Source organism: Canis aureus, chromosome 26 (assembly GCF_053574225.1).
Source record: "Canis aureus isolate CA01 chromosome 26, VMU_Caureus_v.1.0, whole genome shotgun sequence".
In the NCBI taxonomy this organism is placed as follows: domain Eukaryota; kingdom Metazoa; phylum Chordata; class Mammalia; order Carnivora; family Canidae; genus Canis; species Canis aureus.
Genome location: NC_135636.1, coordinates 51666723 through 51687892, shown reverse-complemented (window position 1 = coordinate 51687892; position 21170 = coordinate 51666723). Strand labels below are relative to the sequence as shown.

Below are 21170 nucleotides of genomic sequence, written 5' to 3'. Positions count from 1 at the left end.
GCAGAGAAGAAAAAAGTTTTAAAGGTTTGCATGTTTATTTATAATTACAATTTACATTACTCCAACAGAGCAGCCCACTGCTATGTTCTAATTCTTAGCCATTAAGTCCTACAAAAATAAACCCAAGCTTTTACAGTAACTGAATCAATACAGAACTAAAACCTTTATAGCTATGTAAAGGGGTTTAGTTACCAAGGTGCTTATGTTCAACACGATGCCCTCTCTGGCAGAAGGGCGCATGCTTACACTAAAGGTCTGACCCATTTACTCATGCAACAAATTTATATTCCCCACCCTCCCTCCACCCAATGTAAAACAAAAACACAACTATTTACAGTTGAGAAGAAAAAGGTTCTCGGTCAACCGACTTTGCAAAAAAGACTGGCTCATTTCCAAGTGGATGAGACACTGAACAGTGGCCAGAGTCCAACACTGACTGGCCTGGGTCAGGGGATGGCAGGGCGGGAAGGCTGGGGAGCCCGTGGGGGGGCTGACCCTGGACGTTGGCCCCCACCCGGTTCCTGTGGAAGCCAGGCTCTGAGCAACAGTGCCTAGCTCACGTTCAGGACCCCCTTCCTAAGCCACCAAGATTCCCCCGTCTCCCCGCCCCTCCCCCCCAACCCCACCAGCCCTCAACCTTGACATCGCCACTCGGGATGTAAGGGTTGTCTGGTTTGCTTATACAACATGATCCGTGGGACACCCCACTTTCCCTGCCCTGGGCCCCCCACCCCCACACGCTCCCATGCTGGCCCTGCCTGGCTCCTGAGACCCCACCTGTGGCAATGGGAGTGCCAGGCCAGCAGCACCAGAGGCCAGCTGGGTTACAGAGATACGCTTGGCTGTCACATTTGCCAAATGAGATTTGGTTCCACTTTAAAAAAGTCAAAGCTGTCACAAAAAAGTCACAAAGTGAGGATCAAGCTTTTGCTCTAGAAACCTTTTCCCAAAATACCAAGACCTTAGAATCAGGCTGTGCGCAACTAAAGAGGAAAGACAGGCCAAGATACCTCAAAGAGGTTACCCATGAATACTTCCCCCCAAAACAAGTGGTTCTAACTCAGACCATGTCCAAGTTCAATTAAGTCCGAAACCTAAGTAGTAGTGCGCAAATTTTCCAAACTCAGTAAACAAAGTGACCCACGTCTCCCCAGTAAGTGCAGCGATTTCCAACAGCCTCAGACCCAGCTCCACTTCTGTGCTGCCTCCGCAGGTGCCTGCAAGACGGGGACAGGACACCCAGTGAGCACGTTCCATTCCACTAGGCGCCACCCGGCATGAGCCAGGCACGCAGACTCCCAGGGAGGACACCCCGATCAGGCCAGGGCTCCCCGGACTTTCCAATCACAACCAACAATGAAAATCATCTTTGTACGTACTGGGGACAGGGAGTACAAGCTCCAGGTCCCACCCAGCTGGGGCGGGTCAGCCCCGGGACACACCTGTCTCGGGGTCCCTGTGGGGCGACAGGCTTGCAACTCTCCGACAACACTGGGCCTGCGTCCCTGGGAGCCCTCTGGGCGGTTCGGAGGGTCAGGGCCCTCCTCGTGGCCTGGATTCTGGAGGCATCCCTTCTTACTGGAAGCCCAGCCAGCTGCTCCCCGCTCCCCCCGCAGAGGCTGCCCATCGGGGAACTCCCACCCCGATGCCCGCCCCCCCAAGGGCCCAGCAGCCTCCTTCCCTCACTCACCTGGGGCTGCGTCCTTACACCCTGCCAGTCCCCGCTCGGTGGGAAGTTGGGTTGCGGCGGGTTGTCCCATTGCCCCTGCCCCCTCGAAATCCACCCCTGAAGCTACGGCCACGAAGAAACCTTCCCGACACCCCAAAGGTCTCTGTGTTGAGCTTCCGCTCCTCAGCCCACGTAGTCCGCCTGGAACTGAAGCACAGACAGGTACGTGAGACCAAGTGCAGCAGTGCCAGCTCACGGCTCCGAGCCAGAGCCCGGCCTCCCAGCCCAGGAGGAAGGGAAGGCAGGCAGGTGGTTAGTGCTGCTGGAGCCAGCAGAGCAGGTGACCCCGTCGGGACCCGGCAGCCACAGAACCGACACTGCGGGAGCTCCCAGATACCCCACCGACCAGGGGAGTCTGTTTGTCACTGGACTTGGCTGCTGAGCATGGACTGTCACGCCTTTAGCAACTACGGCAAACACATGACACTGGGCAGTGCCCACCTGGGTTCTGAGACACGGACCCCGTCAGCTAAGTTTAGTGCATGAGGAGGGAGTTGGTGTAGGTGGAGCAGGGTCTCTAGGAATAGGATGCTTGTGCTCCAGGGGCAGCGGGGACAGGGCCGCAACACTGCACGCTGCCCCAGCACCCGCCCGTGTAGCTCAGGCAAGGACCCCCGTGTCCGTTTACAGGCAGCTCGCAGGCACCACAACCCAGCGCCGAGCCCCCCGCAGGCCTCACTTAAAGAATGAGCAGCTGCACCCTTCGACTGCCCAGGCCAACCACCCAGAGAGTCGCTCTGGTTCTCCCCACGCCCTGTCCGCAAACCTCGTCTGCTCCCCTTTCAAAGCCGGTTCAGAAGCCCCACTCTCTCCTCTAGCCCCAGCCCCACCCTCTCCCCAAACACCCAGATTACCGCAGAAGCCAGACGGGCACCCGGCCTCAACCCTTGTCTCCCTTCAGTACACTCGACAGACACCGCGGAGGCGTCAGACGGCCTGGCTCCCTGGCTCCGACCCGGACAGCTGCCCAGGACTCTCGGCACACGAGCTGGTCGTCACCGTGACCTAATAAGCCCCATGCACGTGTCCCCTTCAGCCCAGACCAACTCCCTCGGACTCTGCTCTGGCGGGTGGGAGACGCACACCGGCCGGCTCGCCCCGGCAGCCTGTCTTCATTCCCCCACAGCGCACGGCGGGAGACCTCCACACTCCATTTACCTTCACCCTCCCGCTGCCCGGCCTCCTCCCTCTTGTTCGCTGGGGCATCTCTCTCATGTGGGCGTGTGTGTATGTTTTCCCCTGCCGGGATACGAACGTGGGGAAGTAGCCTGTTCTGTGCTGCGCCCTCGATGCCCAGCAGTGTGTCTGGCCCTCTGTGTACAAAACAAATGGATCTGGAGATCTACGCTCTGCCCTCTGTAGAGATTCCATTTATCGTCCAGCTTTTTCACATGGTGGCATCGGAGTACCAGCTGCGAGGCTCTAAGAATGCACGATAGGGTCCCCAGTCTCCAGCAATCAGGTGAAAGAACACCCCAACAGAACACGCGGGCCAGCTGCTGCAAAGACCGAGGCCCTCAGGCCCCCGGGGTCAATGGGGAACCCAGAACAGGCCAGGACCAAGTGGTGTAGACTTGAATGATGCAGCCACTCAGCTGGGGAGGGCAGCGCCAAGCCCAGCCTTAAGAGAATAAGAGGTAGCAAAGCCAAGACGGAAGTCTGGGCTGGACCCTGGTCAGACCCCTTAGGGGCCTGTGACCGCCGGGGGTTCCCACACTGTCATCTGCTGGTGCCACCGGGACAGATATATCCACAAGGCAAAGATGTGAGTAGGAACTTAGATCTGAGTCTGGTCTTCAGGAGAGCATATCTCCAGAGACCTGAGGCAGAACGAGCGTCTTCCTGCCAGCTCATCCAGCCCTCGCCAGCCCCGAGCCCGGTGCCCTCACCCGGGACCTCTGACCTGGTCTTGAGCTCCGAGGAGATGTTGTCAAAGAAGGACTTGGACTTGTCATAGTAGCAGTTAGGCCCCAGGTGGTCTTCGTCAGCAGGAGCCTCATCACTCTGAGTCACCAGTGCTGGGTCCTTCTCGTCCCCTTTCTCAGCTTTGTCATCTGCACGGAGAACACATGGGATGCCGGGAAGCAAACAGAGTACCCGTTCTACCTGGCAGCCGTCCTCACACCTGGAAGTGCTTCAGGGGGTCTCTGGGGTTCGAGGAAACCCCTCCTCTAAATCCTAACCACAGTCCTGGCCGCCCCGGGGCCACGTGGTCTACAGCCTCCTCCCCAGTGTCTCCGCAGTGCCCCAGGGCTTCTCCTCCCTCATTCAGCAACTACTTAGAGGGCACCACCTTCCACGCTGGGACCCCCCAGACCCAACTGCCCTGCCTCTCCACCCATCTTCCTGTGACCTGCTTCTGCAGATACTCCTGAGCCCCTGGGCCAAGAGGGCAATTTCTGAATAACGACAAACACCTTTAAAATTCAGTTTCTTCTTAAACTCTTTGTCCAGCTCCTCTCTGTTGAACTGGGCATTGGCACTCTCAAAATCAAAGTCGCCTTCAAACTTGATTGTGTTTTCCTTGACGTTAGGTGGGCGGTTCTGCCCCCTGGAACGGTTCCTCGTTCGTCTGTTCCCTGTAAGAAAGGAAGCCACGGCTGGTGAGCCACCAATATGATGTCACTCAGCGTGAGACAGACGACAGAGAGGGAACAGAGCACACTGAAGCAGACACTGAGCCCCAGCACCCCCTGAAACTGTCACCCAGAGATGGGGGGTCAAGCAGAGCACACCTGGATGGTTCGCAGCTCCCCAGAACTCAAGTGGCAACAGCTGTTACCTGATCTCCTCCTCTGAGGTCTTCTGTTCTCGTCATTCACCTGCCCTTGACTTTGCACAGCTGCCGGCTGAACTACATCTAAGGCGCAAAAGGTAAGAGTAAGGCAAGCGCCTACAATAGCAGAGCCCAGCGATGGAAGGAGGGTGGCACCACCACGGGGGACATGCAGCAAGGGGAGACCCTGCAAAAGCACATAGTATTTAGGATGAGGGGGCAGAGGGCAGTGTTTTTTAATCAAAAAAAAAAAAAAAAAAAAAAAAGGAGAAAGGAAAAAAGAACCCCAGGAAGCAGCATGCCGCTTTGAGAACATGAAGCAAACTCCAGAGTGAAGGGGTCAAGTACCGCTGGTGGTCTTGCTGCTTGGCTGGGCGGGGCGCCCGTTGAGCTGCATCCCCACAGGGCCCTTGCCAGGTAACAGCTTTTTGGTGCTCAGGTTATCAACAGAACCAGTCTGGACAGCCTGCTCCACCATGGGGCTCTTGCCGACGGGGACGGATGGAAAACCAGCTCCTGAGACAAGAAGGGAAGGAGGGCTGAAAACCAGGGAGGAGAAAACCTCACGCCCCTCCAGCCACTCCTGGGTGGCCTGTCAGGCAGCTGTAGGTAACCACCTGGAGACTCTCCCAATCCTGGCAAAGCCTCCCAGATGGACCCCCACCCCACCCCAAGTCTAATAGGCAGCAACAAGGCCAGTTCATCCAGGAGCCCCGAGCCCCAGGATCCCCAAGCCTGGAGGAGAAAAAACACCCTGCCAAAAACCAATACCTCCCAGGTAGTTTAGAAACAGCTTTCCAGGATGGGGAATGGGATGCAAAAAACAAACGAACAAAGCTTTCCAAAACCACATAAATTCTAACACCAAGGGGGCTCTGTGGATTCCAAGATGCTGGCAAATTCACGGAATTTTGTTCCAGTCCATGCTGGACAAGAACCATCTCAGTCCGATCTTCCAGCATATGCAGTGGTCACTCCTTAAATTCTAGAACACTGTTGTTTCTGCTTGATGCACAACAGAAAGGATGCCGTAGTAAGACCCGACTATAGAAAAGTAATACAGCTGGAAGAAGCCAAGGCTCCCAAGCTGCCTCTGGAGGCGGCCATGTGAAGTCTGTTCCCACAACACTGCAGCCCCATCCCGGAGCACAGCAGCTCCAAGCCCAGAGGCCGAGCCTCAGCAGAGGCCCCAGCTCCTGAGGTGTCCTCTGAAGAAGCAGGGAGAGGGCATGCCACCCACACTGGCCCACGTCCTCTCCTCCCCTCCCTATAGTCTAAAGGTGGGGGGGGCGGTGCGGTGCTGGGTGGAGGTCCAGAGCTTCGAGACACAAAAACTGACTCTAACCACAGAGGTAGCTATGATGAGATTCAGCTCATTATGTGTGAAATTTGGCTCTTTCACCTTTCTTGTTTTCCTCGTGGCACACCACACTAAGGGATTTACTGCGAAAAATCCCTTATGACCAGCACGGAAAGTGCTCGTGGCCTTGCATACTGGCATCTGGCGGTTAGCTCCACGACAGGCACCACATTAGAACAGCCCCCTCCCCGGCCTGCCACCTTGCCCAGCAGGGTGTTCCCAGAGACGCAGCCGGACTGCTCCTGCTACACTCTAACTCCATGGGGCATGACTCCCAGGCTCATGTGCTTATGATAAAACCAAACCAGCTAAACTATCTTGCCTTACGAGCAGTTTTATGCAAACAACCCAAAGAACAACCAATTATCTAATGTAAACTTTAACCAGAAAAAAACAAAAACAGGACTGCTTCTGGGCAGCCCGGGTGGCTCAGCGGTTTGGCGCCGCCTTCGGCCCAGAGCCTAGTCCTGGAAACCCAGGATCAAGTCCCATGTCGGGCTCCCTGCATGGAGCCTGCTTCTCCCTCTGCCTGTGTCTCTGCCTGTTTCTCATGAATAAATAAATAAAATCTTTAAAAAAAAAAAAAAAAAACAGGACTGCTTCTATATAGCTTGGACACATTGGCATCCACGCAGGAGCACATAACAGACAGTAGTTGTGTGTCACAGTGGATGGAAGCTCCAGGTGCGATCTTGGACCGAGCCTCTGAGGTGGGGAGGGCACAGCACCTGTGCTCTACCTTGAACAGTCGGGCATAGGAGTCTCAGCTCTCCAATGAAATAAGAACACCAGGAAAGGTCAAGAAACCCCAAGAGATGCCACAGCCCAGCTGAGGCAGGTGGTACACACCAGCATTAACAAGCTGGCCATTAGGCCCACACCCTTCACCTGGTCAACGGCTCGATCGAGTCTCTCGATTTTAAAGGGGCTTCATGTTAAGAAGACACCTGCGGCCCCTTGGACGGGCAACAAATGTGGCGCACAGATCCCAAAACAACGTGAGTTTCTTAGTGACTCTCTCCTGCAGTCTCACACCCAGCAATCTAGAACACACATGGGAACAGCAGAAACCCCCAGGGAAAGGCTTTCCATGCAGAGGCAAAATTCACATATTTGGTAGTCTCGGTACAGGTCAACACAGACCCTGGACCCAGGAAGAGTGAACAAGTGTTTGGTCAGTTCTTTCCAATCACTTCTTTAAAACTGGGCAAGTTAATTAATAAATCATGACTACATATTGAACCAAACGGAAGCAGCTTAATTGACCCGTGGGCTGGGCAAATTATCTGCTACAGCTACTGTCACTCTGGGCTACTGGTTTACCCCCTTGCTCTCAGGATGGCAAGACAGCATGCAGCTCTCCCAAACTGCGGTTACCCTTGGAAGTGAGCTGATGTGGCTCTGAGGACATGTCAAGCTCTGAGGCGGGCTGTGGAGATGGAGAAGAACTAGGGCTGGAAGCTGCGGCCGAGGCTGGAGGGCTCACCAGCTTCTCTAAAAGAAGACAGAGGAGAGAAGAGCAAAAGAGAAAGCACACAAATAAGTAATGAGCCACTCACCCTGTGTCCAGCAAGCTTGGAAAGAGTCAAGCAATCTCTCGTAGGACACGTGGCTCACACAAACCTATTCTAGAAACGCAGTGAGCCAGGCTGAGAAGGGCACCCACGCTAAGAACAGCAATCAAGAGGACTTGATTTAAAAAAGTGACCAAGAACTGTCACAGGGCCTGCTCACAGCCCTGCGCTGGAGTGTGAGCCTGCCAACTCCGGGGTCTGAACACTTCACAAAGCTGCATCCAAGGCCAGGTAGACTCTCACTCTACAGGTGCAGAAGAGAACCTCATTCCAGAGTTAGTCCATCTTCAGGAAAACTTTTGAGCAAAGCATGGACAACAAAATGAATGAATATAATACGTATTAGCTTTTTTTATTTGTAGGCTTACAAATGTGCCAATACTTAGAACTCAACTGTAATCAGACCTAACACTTGCTTCTTACTGAAGCAAATGTACCATGACTTCCGCCCAAACCAACGTTTCAAATAATTTTGATTGGATTCTCTGTTCCAAGATTCAGCCTGCTTCCTCCTCTCTCCACTGAGTAGATACTAAGCGTTCTAACTAGCTCAGGTTGCACTGAGTAATGTACAAAGCGTGCGATACAAACTGAGTATCCCAAGAACAGAGTGTCCCCACTAGCAGGGTCCGTGGCCCCGCCTCCTGGAGGTCACAGCAAAAGTACTTTACCAGAGAGAAACAGGTTACTCACCTAGACCCAAGGAAGCAGCGTACTGCTGGCTGAGCAGAGAGCTGGCAGCCAGCTGGCTGTAGGGTGGCATCCCTCTGAAGGGGCTGTAAGGCACGTGTGGCTGGAAGGAGGAGGCCGAGCCCGAGCCCAGGGAAGACTGAGCAAGGAGACACACAGATGAGAGCAGCGCAAGGCCCTCCCCTCACCCACCTGGAAAGTGCTGCTCAGACAGGGAAAGGCAGCATGGTTTGTCAGCCTAAGTTCTTGGAGACTGGGGGGCACAGGGGACGCTTCCAAGATAATCTAAGGGAGTTCAAAGATGCCTTTCCCACATTCTATACCCAGTGCCACCTGTTCAGGTAACTCAAACCTGAATTTCCCAGAACTCAACCCCTCTAATGGCACTCCACTGTCATCAAGTAGTTTAGCCTCTGTAAGAGGATGGTCACACCATCCTCAATTAGGCCCTGCCCGTAACAGGCAAGAGCATAGCTGTGGGGTTCCCAGATGAGCATAAGCATCGTTTCTCTGGTCCCGTCTTCAGGGACACTGCTGCCTCTGTTGCTCCCAAAAGGCAGGCCCCTTTGTCTCTCAAGGCCTGGCTCTTCTTAAGTCCCCAGGAACTTTCCCTTCAAACCTTTCCTAAGTCTGGCCCAGAGTTCCTCCACCTGTCCCCAGAGCACCCCCAGGGCACACTCCTATCTCCCACAGAGAAGCCCCTGACTATTTAAATTTGCAAATCAAGAGACCATTAACCTAGACTCCCTGGTCATCCAGGGCAAATTATGCCTAAATGGGAGCACCTGGGTGGCTCAGTTAAGTGTCTGCCTTAGGCTCAGGTCATGGTCACCCGGGTCCTGGGATCAAGCTCCACATCTCATCCAGCCCCATCCAGCCCGGAGCCCCACCATCTCATCAGGACTCCCTGCTCAGTGGGGAGTCTGCTTCTACACCCCTCCCCTCTCATGCACTCTCTGGTGCACGCACACACTCCCTCTCTCAAATCTTAGAAAACAATAAAGACTTTTTTAAAGTCATGCCTTAATAGACCGAGCAGGTGTATGGTGTAAGAATTGCAAACTCAATGTCCCACAACACTGGCATGTAAAATCTGGACCGTGTCAAGAGAGCAAGTCCTGCTGTCCCAACCCAAACACTAAGGACAAACGTGGATTCCCCAAGCACCCCAGACAAGACTAGAACACCACCCCCTTCTCACAAGACAGAGAGTCTCACTTTACAGTACATGCTAGCGCCTGCTGAGGTTAAGACCTTTCGCAGGAACACCAACAGCCTGGACACAAATTAAACCACTTCTCACTAAAAGGCTATTCCTCGAGTTGAGCGCTCCCGCCAAACAGATGACACCAAGTTCCATTTGGAAACCAGCGCCTCTGGAAACCGTGCCCACAGTGAAGCAGAGCAACACACTTACTTGAACAATAGCAGGATCCTGAGGGAGGGTGTGCTGAGCTTTCGGGGGTTCACACACGGTAATATCCTTGATATCGCTTCCCCGGAAAATGATGTACTCATAAATTTCCTCTCTCGGGGGGGCCGGCCTATCTGTGGGACGGTCTTCGGTACCAAAAGACCTCACTTTGGAGTTGAGAGAAAGCAGCATTAGGTTGCCGTCCTCGGCCAAGGGCGCTCCATCCACCCATCCTCTTGCACTGCAGCTCTCAAGTGCTCCGCGACTGGCCTGCCCTGCACACCATCCGCGGCACGGTACCCCCGCCCCCAGCTTCCAGGGGACAATACCCACAAAACCCCGGCTGGCACTGCTCCAAAAGGTTCTAGGTCACAAAGACACGTTAATGGCTCGTCGGCCTGACGCCCCGTGAAGTTGAACGTTCTCAAGTGTGAACACAGGAGGCCCAGCGCCCCTCCCCCCCAGCAAACCAGGTCAGCTTGGCAGAGCAGCGCTGTTTACACCCCACTTCTAGATTAAACAGCCTGAAACCTCACCCCACGTCCGTCATCCTGGGGAGTTTGTCAGGAGAGAAGCCGGGAGGCTGCTCCCCTCGCCCTCCTGCAACCTGCCTGGGGAAGAGCTACTAAGAGCAGCCGGAGGAGCAGGCCCAGGACCTGGATCCACAGTCCCAGCCTGCAAGCACCGGGTGCCTTCTGGGGCGGGGTGCGGGTCTGGAGGGCTCTCCAAGTCCATCCTCCTGCATCTCTTGACGAAGCCTCCATCTGACCTAACTACCAGCCCTGCTGAAGACCACAGGCTCTGGGCCTCAGTTTCCCCAACGGGGACCTCAAGCCCGACACAGTGGGTGCCAAGAGTCCACGTCAGCACGCGGCCTTGTACGCGGTCCCGAATCCTCCCGGGCTGCCCTGGAACCCGGGCGCCGGGCTTTGGGACGGACCCCCCCCCCCCCCCCCAGTCTGGAATGGCTGCGTCGTCCAGGCCTGGAGGCCGAGCTCCCTCTGACGGCGCAGGCTGAGCTGGACCCTTCGAGGCCCGCCGACACCCTGCGGACCGGGCTGCGCTCAGGGGAAGGACACTCGCCATCTTCCCTGGATCATGAGGACAAAGAAACTTTGCGGCCACCTCCTGCCTCGACTGGGCGGGCGAAGGTTCTGGGCTGCTCCGGGGCCGGGGGCGGGGTGCGGGGTGGCGGGTGGCTCCCGCGCCGGGGGGAGGCGGGCGGCCGCGGGTGCAGCGGGGCAGGACGGCGCTTCAGGCGGGGCCCCCGGGGCGGGCGGCGCTGCCCCCGGGGCGGGAGGTTCCATTCCGGCGGTGTTTGTTCAGGCTCCGGGCCCCAGCTGCTTAATGGGTTCCAGAAGGGCTCGCAGGGGCCGAGTTCGGGAGGCCCCTGGCCCCGCCCCCGGCCGCGGCGGCCCCACCTGCAGAGGTGCGCGGGGCGGGGGGAGGGGGGAGGAGGGAGGGGAGGGGGCCGGCTCGCCCCCCGCGCCCGCGCCCCCGCCCCCCCCCGCGGGCCGCGCACAATGAGCCGCCGCGGGCCCGGAGCCCATTGTGCGGGCGGGCGCGGGGCGGGCGGGGCGCGGGCTGTTGGCGGGCGGGGCCGGGCGGTTGGGGCGGCGGGGCCGGCGGGGGCGGCGGGGGCGGCGGGCGCTACCTTTGGCGAGCGCCACGGTGGAGTTGTCGGTGTCGATGGTGTAGAGGATGCCCTCGTAGCGGATCTGCGCCTTGGAGATGAGGCTGATCTTGCTGCCCAGGTACGGGGTGCCCGACGAGCCGCTCATGGCGCCGCCCGCCCGCCCGCCTCCGCGCGGTCGCCTCGCCGCCGCCGCCGCCCGCCCCGCCGCCTCGGCGCCTCCTCACCGCCGCCCGACCGGCCTGCGCGGGGACCAGCGAGCGAGCGGCGGCGCGCGGCCGGGGGTCTGAGGGGAGCGCGGGGGAGGAGGGGCCGCCGCAGCCACATCCGGGGCCTCGCGCCGCCACGCCCCGCCCCCGCACGCCCGCCGCCCATTGGCCCGCGCGCCGGCCTCCCTTTAAATATGGCCGCGCCGCCGGCCGGGGGGCGGGCCCGCGCTCCGCGCCTGCGCAGACGGCGCCGCGGGCCCGGGCGGGCTTTCCCCGCGCTCCGCCCCCTCCTCAGCCAAGTCCCGGCGGGCCCCGCGCGGGGCGAGAGCACGAGACCCCGCGGGCCGCCCCGGGCGGAGGGGGAGGGGTGGGAATGCGGGGGCGGGGCCGGGGGCGGGGCCGGGGCCGGGGCGGGGCTCGGCTGCCTGGGCCCGGGCGCCGGGGCCGCGAGCGTGCGAGCATCCGCTCTCCAGGAGCGGCCGGGCGGCTTCCCCAGCTCCAGGCTGCGAGGCCGCGCGGTCCGCGGGCGCCCGGGCCCTCCCCTTCTCCAGGCCGGGTGGGGCGGAGTCCCTGCCCCGGGGGGCGGAGGCAAGGGCGAGGGTCCCTGTCCCGGGAGGAGGAGGCGGGGTTCGGTGGATCCCTGTCCCCGGAGGTGGAGGCGGGGTTGGAGGATCCCTGTCCCGGGAGAGGGGGCGGGGTTCGGGGATCCCTGTCCGGGGAGGGGGAGGCGGGGTTCGGGGATCCCTGTCTCCGGAGGGGGTGGCGGGGTTGGGGGATCCCTGTCCCGGGAGAGGGGGCGGGGTTCGGGGATCCCTGTCCCGGGAGGGGGAGGCGGGGTTGGGGGATCCCTGTCCCGGGAGAGGGGGCGGGGTTCAGGGATCCCTGTCCCGGGAGGGGGAGGCGGGGTTGGGGGGATCCCTGTCCCCGGAGGGGGAGGCGGGGTTGGGGGATCCCAGTCCCGGGAGAGGGGGCGGGGTTCGGGGATCCCTGTCCCGGGAGGGGGAGGTGGGGTTGGGGGATCCTTGTCCGGGGAGGGGGAGGCGGGGTTCGGGGATCCCTGTCCCCGGAGGTGGAGGCGGGGTTGGGGGGATCCCTGTCCGGGGAGGGGGAGGCGGGGTTCGGGTGGATCCCTGTCCCCGGAGGTGGAGGCGGGGTTCGGGGATCCCTGTCCCGCCCGGGAGGTGGAGGCGGGGTTGGGGGATCCCTTTCCCGGAGGAGGAGGCGGGGTTCGGGGTTCCCGGTCCCGGGAGGGGGCGGGCTCGAGGGTCCCCGTGGGCAGAGGGCCGTGAGTGCCGGTCCTGCCGAGCGAGGGCGGGGTGCGGGGCCGGGGATCCCCAGCCGCGCGGGGTGGGGGCTGCCCTGGGCGCAGCGGCAGCTGCGGGTGACGAGCGCTTCCGGCGCGTCAGCCGCTAAATATAAAGTGCTGAGCGCATGTTCTCCTTTAATCCGTCCCCTCCCCTCCCCTCCCCTCCCCCAAACCTGCGGTAGCTTCGCGTCCCTTAAAATAAACCCCGCGGCCACCAGCGCCTCCCTGCCCCGCCCGGCCCGCCGGCTCCAGCCCAGCCCTCCGGCCGGGTGGCCTCGACCTCGACCTCGACCTCGGGGCTCCCTCGTCCCCGCAGCGCCCGCCCGCCGCCCCGGGGCCTGCACGTGTGCGCAGCTTTATTGTCTGGGTCCTGGCCGCCCCGACAGGGTCCTGGAAGGCGCTACGTGGATGGTGACAGCATTTTATAAAAATAAAACAGTAAAATAGAAAGTCCCCGAGCATCTCCCATAGAGTATGGCTTTGTGTTCAGGCCACTTAGTACGTGAGTGTTCCCGTGGGTACTGGGTCAAGATGTCAAACCCGTTTCTTACCCCGAGTGCCAAACTAAAGAACGGAAACCACTGGGGACAAGAGCTTAACCCACAGCGCAGATTAGGCATCTGACGGCCCTCGTCTTGCAGAGGAGGACTGAGACCCAGCACGGGACCGGGGCTGTAGGCCAGAGAGGCAGCTCCTGCTGCACATGAGACATCCTGCTCCCACCAGCACCCAGCGACATCTAGGACCAGGGAGCCGTGGCTTTGAGGAAAGGGAACAGGAAGGAAGCAGAAGAGGAGGTGGAAAGTCTTGAGAATGTACCTGCCGAGGCTTACCTGTATGTTCTAGAATTGATTCTTGGCACATGGGAAAGCTGAGAACGGGGACAGCACAGCCATGGAATTGGTCTAGCCCCACTAGGAGAGCTCTCTGGGGCTGGGGTGTCCTGCTCCTAGAAGTGGGGTGGGACTTGCCCTTTAGCACAGCCTTTCCCAGGGGCACACCTGTCCTGAGTTGCTGCCCCCCTCCACCCCAACTTCCTGATCGTCCCCCTCCCCCCCCATGTTCTGGGTCTAGCATAGGACTTGTCCAATGTCACAGATTCTCTGCTTCCCAGATTCTGGTTTCTGAGCCACAAGCTTCTGTGTGTCTCCATCCCCAGCTGGGTGGGAATGTACTCGTCAACTGAGAGATGGGCCTGCCTTGGAAAAGAGAGGTTCCAAGCCTTAGGACCAGGGTGGGGCGCAGTTTCCAGAGACTTCTGAGAGCCTGCCAGACCCTTGGTGTGCAGCTAGGTGGTTCCCTGAGGACATTAGCCATGGGGCAAATGCCCAGGCAGGGCGGAGGCTAAATATATACAGGGTGCACAGGTCCAAGAATGCCAGCCCTACCGCACATTCCTTGGTGTCTTGCCCGAAGTGGAGGGCACTTGCAAAAGGTTCAAGAAGGGGAGCAGTTGTGGTGGGACCTAGACTTGACTCAGGAGGCCATCAGTGTGGTTTGTACCCCGGGCTGGGGTGCACTCATTCAGCACCTCCACCCGAAACAGCTTTTCACAGTGCCTACCCACCAAGCCTTACATCGCTGAGCCCAAGGACAGAGAGACAGCTGAGAAGCTGGGATATTCTGAGCAGTTCAGACTCCCTCAGTTTCTCATTTGCTCCAATGGAGACGATAGCTCTCCTGCCCATCTCATTGGTGGTTGCAAGGACCTGACAGGGGCCAGGAGCCCAGGCCTACCCAGTAGGAGGCTGCATGTGCCAAGGACCACAGAGGGAGCTAGCGAGTTTTCCCCTGCAAAAAAGAGCCACTTAAAAAAAAAAAAAAAAAAAAAAGAGCCACTTACTAAGTACCTACTGTGTGTCTAGGGGGAGTGAAGTGGTCCCTGATACAGACAGGTGTGAATATGTGGACACGGGACGCTGTCCTGGGTTCCATCACAGTCCGGCAGATCCTGCTGTAGGAAGGACCCTTCACCGCAGAACATCATTGTGCCTCTGATGTCCACCTGAGCAAGAATGAGCCTCGTGGCCATTGGAGGCGTGGGTATCATTGCTTACCAGGAGCAAAACACAACAGGTGAGTTGATTCAAAGGTCGATAATAGGCGGTCCACAGAGCAAAAGTCAGCAGCCTGAAGTGTGGGAGCATGCCAGCGAGGCAGGACCTCTTCCACCCTCTCCTGTCCTGCATAAGGGAGGGCAGATGCTCACCTGTTTGGGAGAGCCCTTGCCCACCTGCAGATAGTGGAGCTGGGAGGGAGCCCAGGGGTTACAGGTGGGCTGGGTGGGGAAGTCCGGGCTGGCTTTGAAGGTGTTGCTTACTAAGACCTTCTAGACGAGAAAAGGGGCACAGGGAGGGTGTGTTCAGGGCCAACCCATGTGTCTGGGGAGTAAAGGCCAGAGGAAGGTGGCGCCTAGTTCTTGCATAGCCAGGAATACTCCCTGAGGTCTGACCTGCTCTCTGTGAGTCCTGCTGGAATCCACTTCCTCTGCCCTGGGCCCTAGATGGCTGTTTTCCCGGGAGGCTCCATCAGGCCGGCGGCTGGGGGCTGGGAGACAGCCCGGGGCAGGGACTGTGCCCAGGCTGCCGCCTGCCGGCCCCCAGGACCTGGCCTCTGTGCACTTCCCAAGGGGAGAACGAGAGTGAGACCGAGTCACCGAAGCCACAGCTGAGGATGTGGAAACGGGAAAGGGGGACGTAAGGGCCCATGCACTTGGCAGTTCTCTTTATTTCTGAATAAAAGATAATTCGAAGGACCCAGTGGTGGTGCGTGTGTCTGTTCACCAGTGAACGTGCACCGGAATGTTTTCACAGTGAAACCAGAAACCGCCAGGCCCGCCAGCAGGAGATTGGATCTCTGATGGCAGCCTGTTCTGCTGGAAGCTTCTGGGGCACCAAGTGTGAGCACAGACAGGGTGGCAAGAGAAAGAGACCCAGAGAACAGTGGCCCAATGCCCTGCACATACGGTGGGCAAGCGCTCACGTGCTGTCGGGGTGGCATGAGGCATCAAGGCTGGAAGGGCCCTGGGTGGCTTTTGGGAGCCGGCCCGCCGTGGGTGCTGGTTACACAGGTGCGTTCCATTCGTAGACATGCGTAGATCTGAACACCTGAGCACTTTTGTGCACGTGTCTGTTATACTTGGAGAGGAAGTAAATACGGAGAGCCTTGTTCCAGGGCGATCCGTCACGCTTCTACTAAGTGCCCACAACAGCCAGTGTTTACCGAGCTGCCTGCCCCGTGCTCCTATGAGCGCCCGCCCGGCCGCGCACTCTCCTCCCCTGACCCAGGCCCGGTCCTCCGAGCTGTGCTCCTCCACCTTCAGAGGTGAGGCAAGCAACCTGGGGGAGGTGCTCAGCCAGGGCCCAGGGCCGCACAGCAAGCAGCAGGGCTGGGGTTCAGACAGGCGGCTCGGGCTGCTGACCTGGGCACCCCTGCCCTGCAGCGTTCAGCCTTGGGGGAGAGGCGCCAGAAGTGATGTCTGTGCTCGAGGAGCTCACCCTCCGAAGGTCCCCAGACACACACTGCCCTGGAGGCTGGAGCTGGGCATTGGGGAAATCGGTTACTCCTTCAGGGCCCTGTCCTCTCCTGACCCCATGCAAAGGATGCGGGACACAGCCGAGGGAGTTGCCACGGTAACCCACAGGCTTCCCCAGGAGAGCCCTAGGATGCCAGCTCCAAGTCCACTCCAAGGCTGGGCACTTGTCTTTGTGCTGGGGGGGCAGACCTGCAGCCCCGAGAATGCAGTCCTGCAAATAGAGAAGCCGTGGCAGAGGCTGGGAGAGACGGTCCGAGCTCCCAAAGCCTGAACTCACCTAACAGTGCTCCGTGAGCCACCCGAGGGCCCCTGGAACGCTTACTAAGACATGCTCACGGCCCAATAAAAGGCTGGCATTCTGCTGGGCATGTGGGCATTTTTACTCACGTTGAGGTCTGAGGCAGTAATACCATAAACCTTCCCTTCTGCTGCTGCCTTAGCCACCCTGAATGCAGAGGCTGGGGTCATGCGCTGGGTGGCAAGAACTAGTGTGCATCGGGAGCCCCGAGGTACCCAGGCGGCCACGGGGCAGCACGTGGGCCGGGCGGGGGAGAGCGCTGCGCTCCCGCAGGTCAGCTTCTCGGTACAGAGCTGCTTCCAGCTTCGCCAGCAGGCCCAGCAGCTGGACGGGGAGTGCATGCCCGAGACACGTACCGTGGCTCTCCTTGTTCCTACGGCCAATCGGCCAATCGTAGACATACGTGGATACCTATTTGTCTTTCTCAAGCACCGGGACAGGAGAGCCAACGTTTGCCTTGGGACTCTTGCTGGGTTTGGGGGCAGAGTGTCACAAACAGCACTCCGCACCCACAGCTGACCTCAGGGCCAGGGCTCCGGGGTCTGATCTCTCCACCATGGGCTGGACTGGAATTCATGCCTTACTCTTTGGTTAAAGATTTTATCGAGCTAGAAAGTACCATGACATTCGCCCATTTAAAGTGTTACAGTCCAGTGGCGTTTAGCATAGCACTGGAGCTGTGCCGCCATCACCATATAATTCGGCATCATTTCATCCCCACCCCAAAACCCCTACACTCTAGTAGTCACTCCACACTCCCCTCTCCCCTGAGCTCCAGGCAACTGCTGTGGGTTTACTGGTCCTAGAAATCTCACCCCAATGAAACCCTGTGCTATATGGTCTCAGGTGACTGGCTTCTTTCCCTTGCACACATTAGGATGTTCTCAAGGCTTGTCCACATTGCAGAGTTGGTCAATCCTTCCTTCCTTATGGCTGGATAACGTTCCACCGAGTGTGCGTACTCAGCTGATGGGCGTTTGGGCGGTTTCTCCTTTTCAGTTACTAGGACCACGGCTGCCGTGAACGTTCCTGTACAGGTTCTTGTGTGGTCGTCCGTTTTTATTTCCCCCGGGCATACACCTGGGAGTAGAATTGCTTGGTCATAGGGTAATTTTGTATTTAACATGGTGAGAAACTGCCAGACTGTCTTCCAAAGTGGCGGCACCACCTTACGTTCCCACAGCAACGTGTGAGGTGGACCGGCCGCCCTGGACTTATCTGGGGATGGGGTGTTGTGTCTCAGCGAGGATGGTCCTTTCCCTGCTCGGGAGTGCCTTGGCACCAAGTGTCCAGCAGTTGCCCAAGGGGGAACTGCCCGGCCCGTCGTGCGGCTCAGGGGACGCGGCGCGCAGCCCACGGACCCCGAGCTGCTGCTGCGAGTCCACAGGCCCATGTTCCCTCCGCTGCCCTGATACTTGCCGGCCACGCGTTCTAGGTTCTGGGCAGAGGTCAGGCCCGGACGGCACGTTCCTGGAGATGGGCCCTCGACGGGAAAGTCGTGGCAGTTGAGGTTCGCAGTGTCGGTGTCGAGTGGGCAGCGACGCTCCAGCGTGGGATTTACAGACAGGACGCTGCGGCCCAGGCCCGTGAGGACGTGCCCAGCAGCCGCGGAGCCGGAGCGCCAGCCCACGCTGCGGGGTGAGTGGCCGAGCCCTCCCTCTGCCCCGTGTGGCCGCACCGCCCCGGCCTGCGGGCCCCGCTGAAGCAGGTGCCCGGGATAGTGTGATCACCGGGGGCAGCTCGCGTGGGCCGGCAGCCACTGTGCGTGGCCAAGTCTGCCCCCCGGCGGGAGCTGCGGGGGGGTAGGGAGCTGTGGGGGAGCCCCCCGCGGGGCAGAGAGGGCCAGGCGCTGGTGCCACTGCCTCCGCCACCTCACGGCTCTCAGCAAAGTCTGAGTCACAGCCTCAGCCTCCCTCACAGTTGGGCTCTGTGGTCACAGGTCATCTCCCCTGCATCAGGGGCCTCGTCCCGGGCTCCCCAGCCACCCTTCCCGGGGGGACCCCAAGTATCACAGCCACTGTCGGGGCTCAGCAGGGGCTCATTCCTCCCCTCCTCCCCTCTGCTCTTACCTTCTGCTGTCACCTCTGCAGGCCTGGGGGGTGGTCCTGGGGGTGTGACCCCATCCTCATTCCGGAGGAGCTGAGCCCTGGTCACCGTCTTCTCAGGCCGGGTGGTGGCACCGTGCGGGCATATCACAGGCCTGGGGGGGCACCACGGCGCCAGAGAGCCCTGAATTCCACACGTGTCCCCCCAGCCAGCAGCCCCACGTCCTCTTGCCAACTGGGCCATGACTCCTCCTCCTGACTGGGCTCTAGGGGCTCAAAATGTCAGGGAGGACTTTGATTTGCTGTCCCACTGCCTGGATGTTCTTCCTCCGGGCATCTTACGGCCCAGCCCTCCTGTCTTCTCTGTTCTGATGTCATCCAATCTGACAGGCCGTCTGCCGCCACCAGCCACCCTGTGGAAGGGGCAAAGCAGCCCCGGCATACCCCGCACCCCCTAACCTGTGTGCTTCGGCTCTGCCCCCCAGCACCCCCAGGATGCCAGCTCCAGCTCTGGAGGACAGCCTTGGCCCCCAGCACCTACAGTCGGTGTGAACTCCTGGTCCAGGTGTGCTGGGCAATCTACCGCCAGGGCCCCTGCTCAAGGTCACCTTGGCTGGTGGAGGGGACGGCAAGGTCCCTGGTCCTGCCCACCACCATCCTAATTGTCCAGGCCCAGGGCTCCCAGGCTCCCGGGTGGGGAGGGTGTGGGGACGGCAGGGTTTGGACAGCGTGTTTCCTGGGTGAGAGGGACAGCTGTTGCTCCAGAGACTGTTTTTCAGAAATTATTATAAGTAAGTTTTTCTTTTACAGATAAATACATAGAAAGTCAGGAAGATTCAGCAGCTTGTCAAGAACACATGGCTTTAAGTGCCCTGGACATTGCTGTGACCTGTACTATCAGACCCAACATGTTTAAGGGGAGCTAGAAATCTGGATTTTATGAGAAATCTGAGTTTATCTGTTGGCACCTCATTCAATCGTCCTATGACGCTGTGCCAGGATCCTTCCTGAGGTGAGGAGGGGATGGTGGGTGCTCTGGGCCCCTTCACCACAACCCCCAGGTTTCAGCTCTTGGCTCAGACATGCATGGCTTTTCTTCTTCCTCTTTTGCAGGCAGGCATTTGGGTGACTTTTTTTTTTAAGTAGGCTCCACGCCCAGCATGGAGCCCAACATGGGGCTTGCACTCCTGACCCTGAGATCATGACCTGAGCCAAGGTCAAGAGTCACAGGCTTACCCGACTGAGCCCCCCAGGTGCCCCCAGGTGACATTTCTTGATGTTTCCAGACTTTGTCCCCTCTGGCCAGTGCTTCTGCTGAGTGATCGGAGGTACTGATGGTGGCAGTAGGAGATGAGAAATAGCGATAGTACGATCTCCTCCCAAAAATGCCTTTCAGACAAACCCAAACGTAAGGGGGTGACTTCCAATCCAACCCAGTTTAGGGAGCTAAGGTCCCAGGGAAGGACCACAGTGGGACTCTGTGCCATCTCCTCTCCCTCAGCTGGAAGACAGGTGCTGGGGTGGCCCTGACGTTCAGACCAGGGAAAACCAGAGAGGCTCCAAATCCAGGAGGCCAGGTGCTCTGAGGGTGGGGCACGGAGTGGGGGTGAGGACGGGAACAGCAGTTACGAGACTTTTAAAGGAGCGGTTAGGCTCCAGACACACAGGCTGGCGGAGGCTGGAGGCCTCAGGCTCACTCTTGGGGGTGCAGGCCAGGAGGCTCTGGCCTCAGGGGCCCCAGCCCAGCCCCATGCACGCCAGCCCGGGAGGATCAGGGAGACGGCACCCGGGCACCTCTGGAGAGATGACCTTGACTGTGACTCTGCTAATTCCCAGAATGCTGACAGCCGGGCTCGTCTGCCTCGTGGGAAACCTGGGGGTTCTGCAGAATTGGCCTAGCTTCCCAACACATCCTGCCACGTGCCTGGACCCTGATGCTTCACCTCAGTGCTCCAGCCTCACCCCATCCAGGCACGCTGCTCCCATCAGCACTGCATGCCTCTCAGGAAGGTCCTGCAGGGTACCTACCAAAATAAAGAAGCCCAAAGGAGACAGTTGGGAAGAGCAAAAGATAGTAGAAAAGAGAACAAAATCTCGGGCAGCCTGAGTGGCTCAGCGATTTTGCATCTGCCTTTGGCTCAGGTCATGGTCCGGGGGTCCCAGGATTTAGTCCCACGTCAGGCTACCCACAGGGAGCCTGCTTCTCCCTCTGCCTGTGTCTCTGCTTCTCTCTCTCTGTGTCTCTCATGAATAAATGAATAAAATCTTTAGGAAAAAAGGAGAGCAAAATCTCTCAGAGCGATAAGTGAAAATATCACACCCAGGACCTAAGAACAAGATACTGTAAAAAAAGAAACAGGCAGAGACTAAGGAAGAGCTCTTTTTTTAAAATTAAGAAAGAAAAAAAAAACAGCAAGGGCAAAAATGCAAAGATAAAGGTGCCACGGGGCCCCTGGGTGGCCTAGTCAGTTAGCTGTCTAGCTCTTGCTTGTGATCCCTGGGTCGCAGGATGGAGCCCCACGTCAGGCCCCATGCTCAGCAAGGAGTCTGTCTGCTCGAGATTCTCTCTTCCTCTCCTCTGCCCCTCCTGCTCGTGCTCTC

At 58.9% G+C, this 21170-nt stretch overlaps 1 protein-coding gene and 2 long non-coding RNA genes across 10 annotated transcripts; 2 read left to right on the top strand and 1 right to left on the bottom strand.

Moving 5' to 3' along the window:
- Positions 1–12: 12 nt before the first annotated feature.
- On the bottom strand, positions 13–11359 carry LSM14B (LSM family member 14B). Of its 7 annotated transcripts, none has more exons than XM_077873797.1 (11): positions 11198–11357; positions 9547–9710; positions 8133–8268; positions 7243–7359; positions 4854–5021; positions 4512–4589; positions 4147–4308; positions 3633–3783; positions 2888–3042; positions 1691–1876; positions 13–1217 (listed from the first exon to the last, which is right to left on the bottom strand). In XM_077873797.1, the coding sequence occupies exons 1-11, from the start codon at positions 11322–11324 to the stop codon at positions 1078–1080; spliced, it is 1584 nt and encodes a 527-aa protein (XP_077729923.1). In that variant the 5' UTR covers positions 11325–11357; the 3' UTR covers positions 13–1077. The 7 variants fall into 7 exon arrangements, with proteins under 7 accessions (XP_077729923.1, XP_077729928.1, XP_077729924.1 ...); XM_077873802.1 differs by lacking the exon at positions 11198–11357 and adding an exon at positions 10080–10231; XM_077873798.1 differs by lacking the exon at positions 4512–4589 and having other exon boundaries at positions 11198–11359.
- LOC144298650 (uncharacterized) lies at positions 11138–15446 on the top strand. Of its 2 annotated transcripts, XR_013365598.1 has the most exons (4): positions 11138–11297; positions 12874–13102; positions 13333–13526; positions 14557–15446. It is a non-coding gene; the product is annotated as an uncharacterized LOC144298650 (long non-coding RNA). The 2 variants fall into 2 exon arrangements; XR_013365597.1 differs by having other exon boundaries at positions 13333–15446.
- A 1362-nt stretch (positions 15447–16808) lies between these two features.
- Positions 16809–20927, top strand: LOC144298651 (uncharacterized). Its single transcript, XR_013365599.1, has 4 exons — positions 16809–18162; positions 19055–19134; positions 19380–19581; positions 20406–20927. It is a non-coding gene; the product is annotated as an uncharacterized LOC144298651 (long non-coding RNA).
- The last annotated feature ends 243 nt before the right edge of the window (positions 20928–21170 follow it).

Bases quoted from the DNA above. Each gene is read 5' to 3' on its own strand.
- LSM14B (XM_077873797.1), bottom strand. From the start codon at position 11,324: ATGAGCGGCTCGTCGGGCACCCCGTACCTGGGCAGCAAGATCAGCCTC. The intron at 4,590-4,853 runs GTACTTGACCCC...TTTGCGCCTTAG, and splicing joins AAGCAGCAAGACCACCAGCG to ATGTAGTTCAGCCGGCAGCT. The intron at 3,043-3,632 runs GTCAGAGGTCCC...TTTTGTACACAG, and splicing joins TCCTCGGAGCTCAAGACCAG to AGGGCCAGACACACTGCTGG.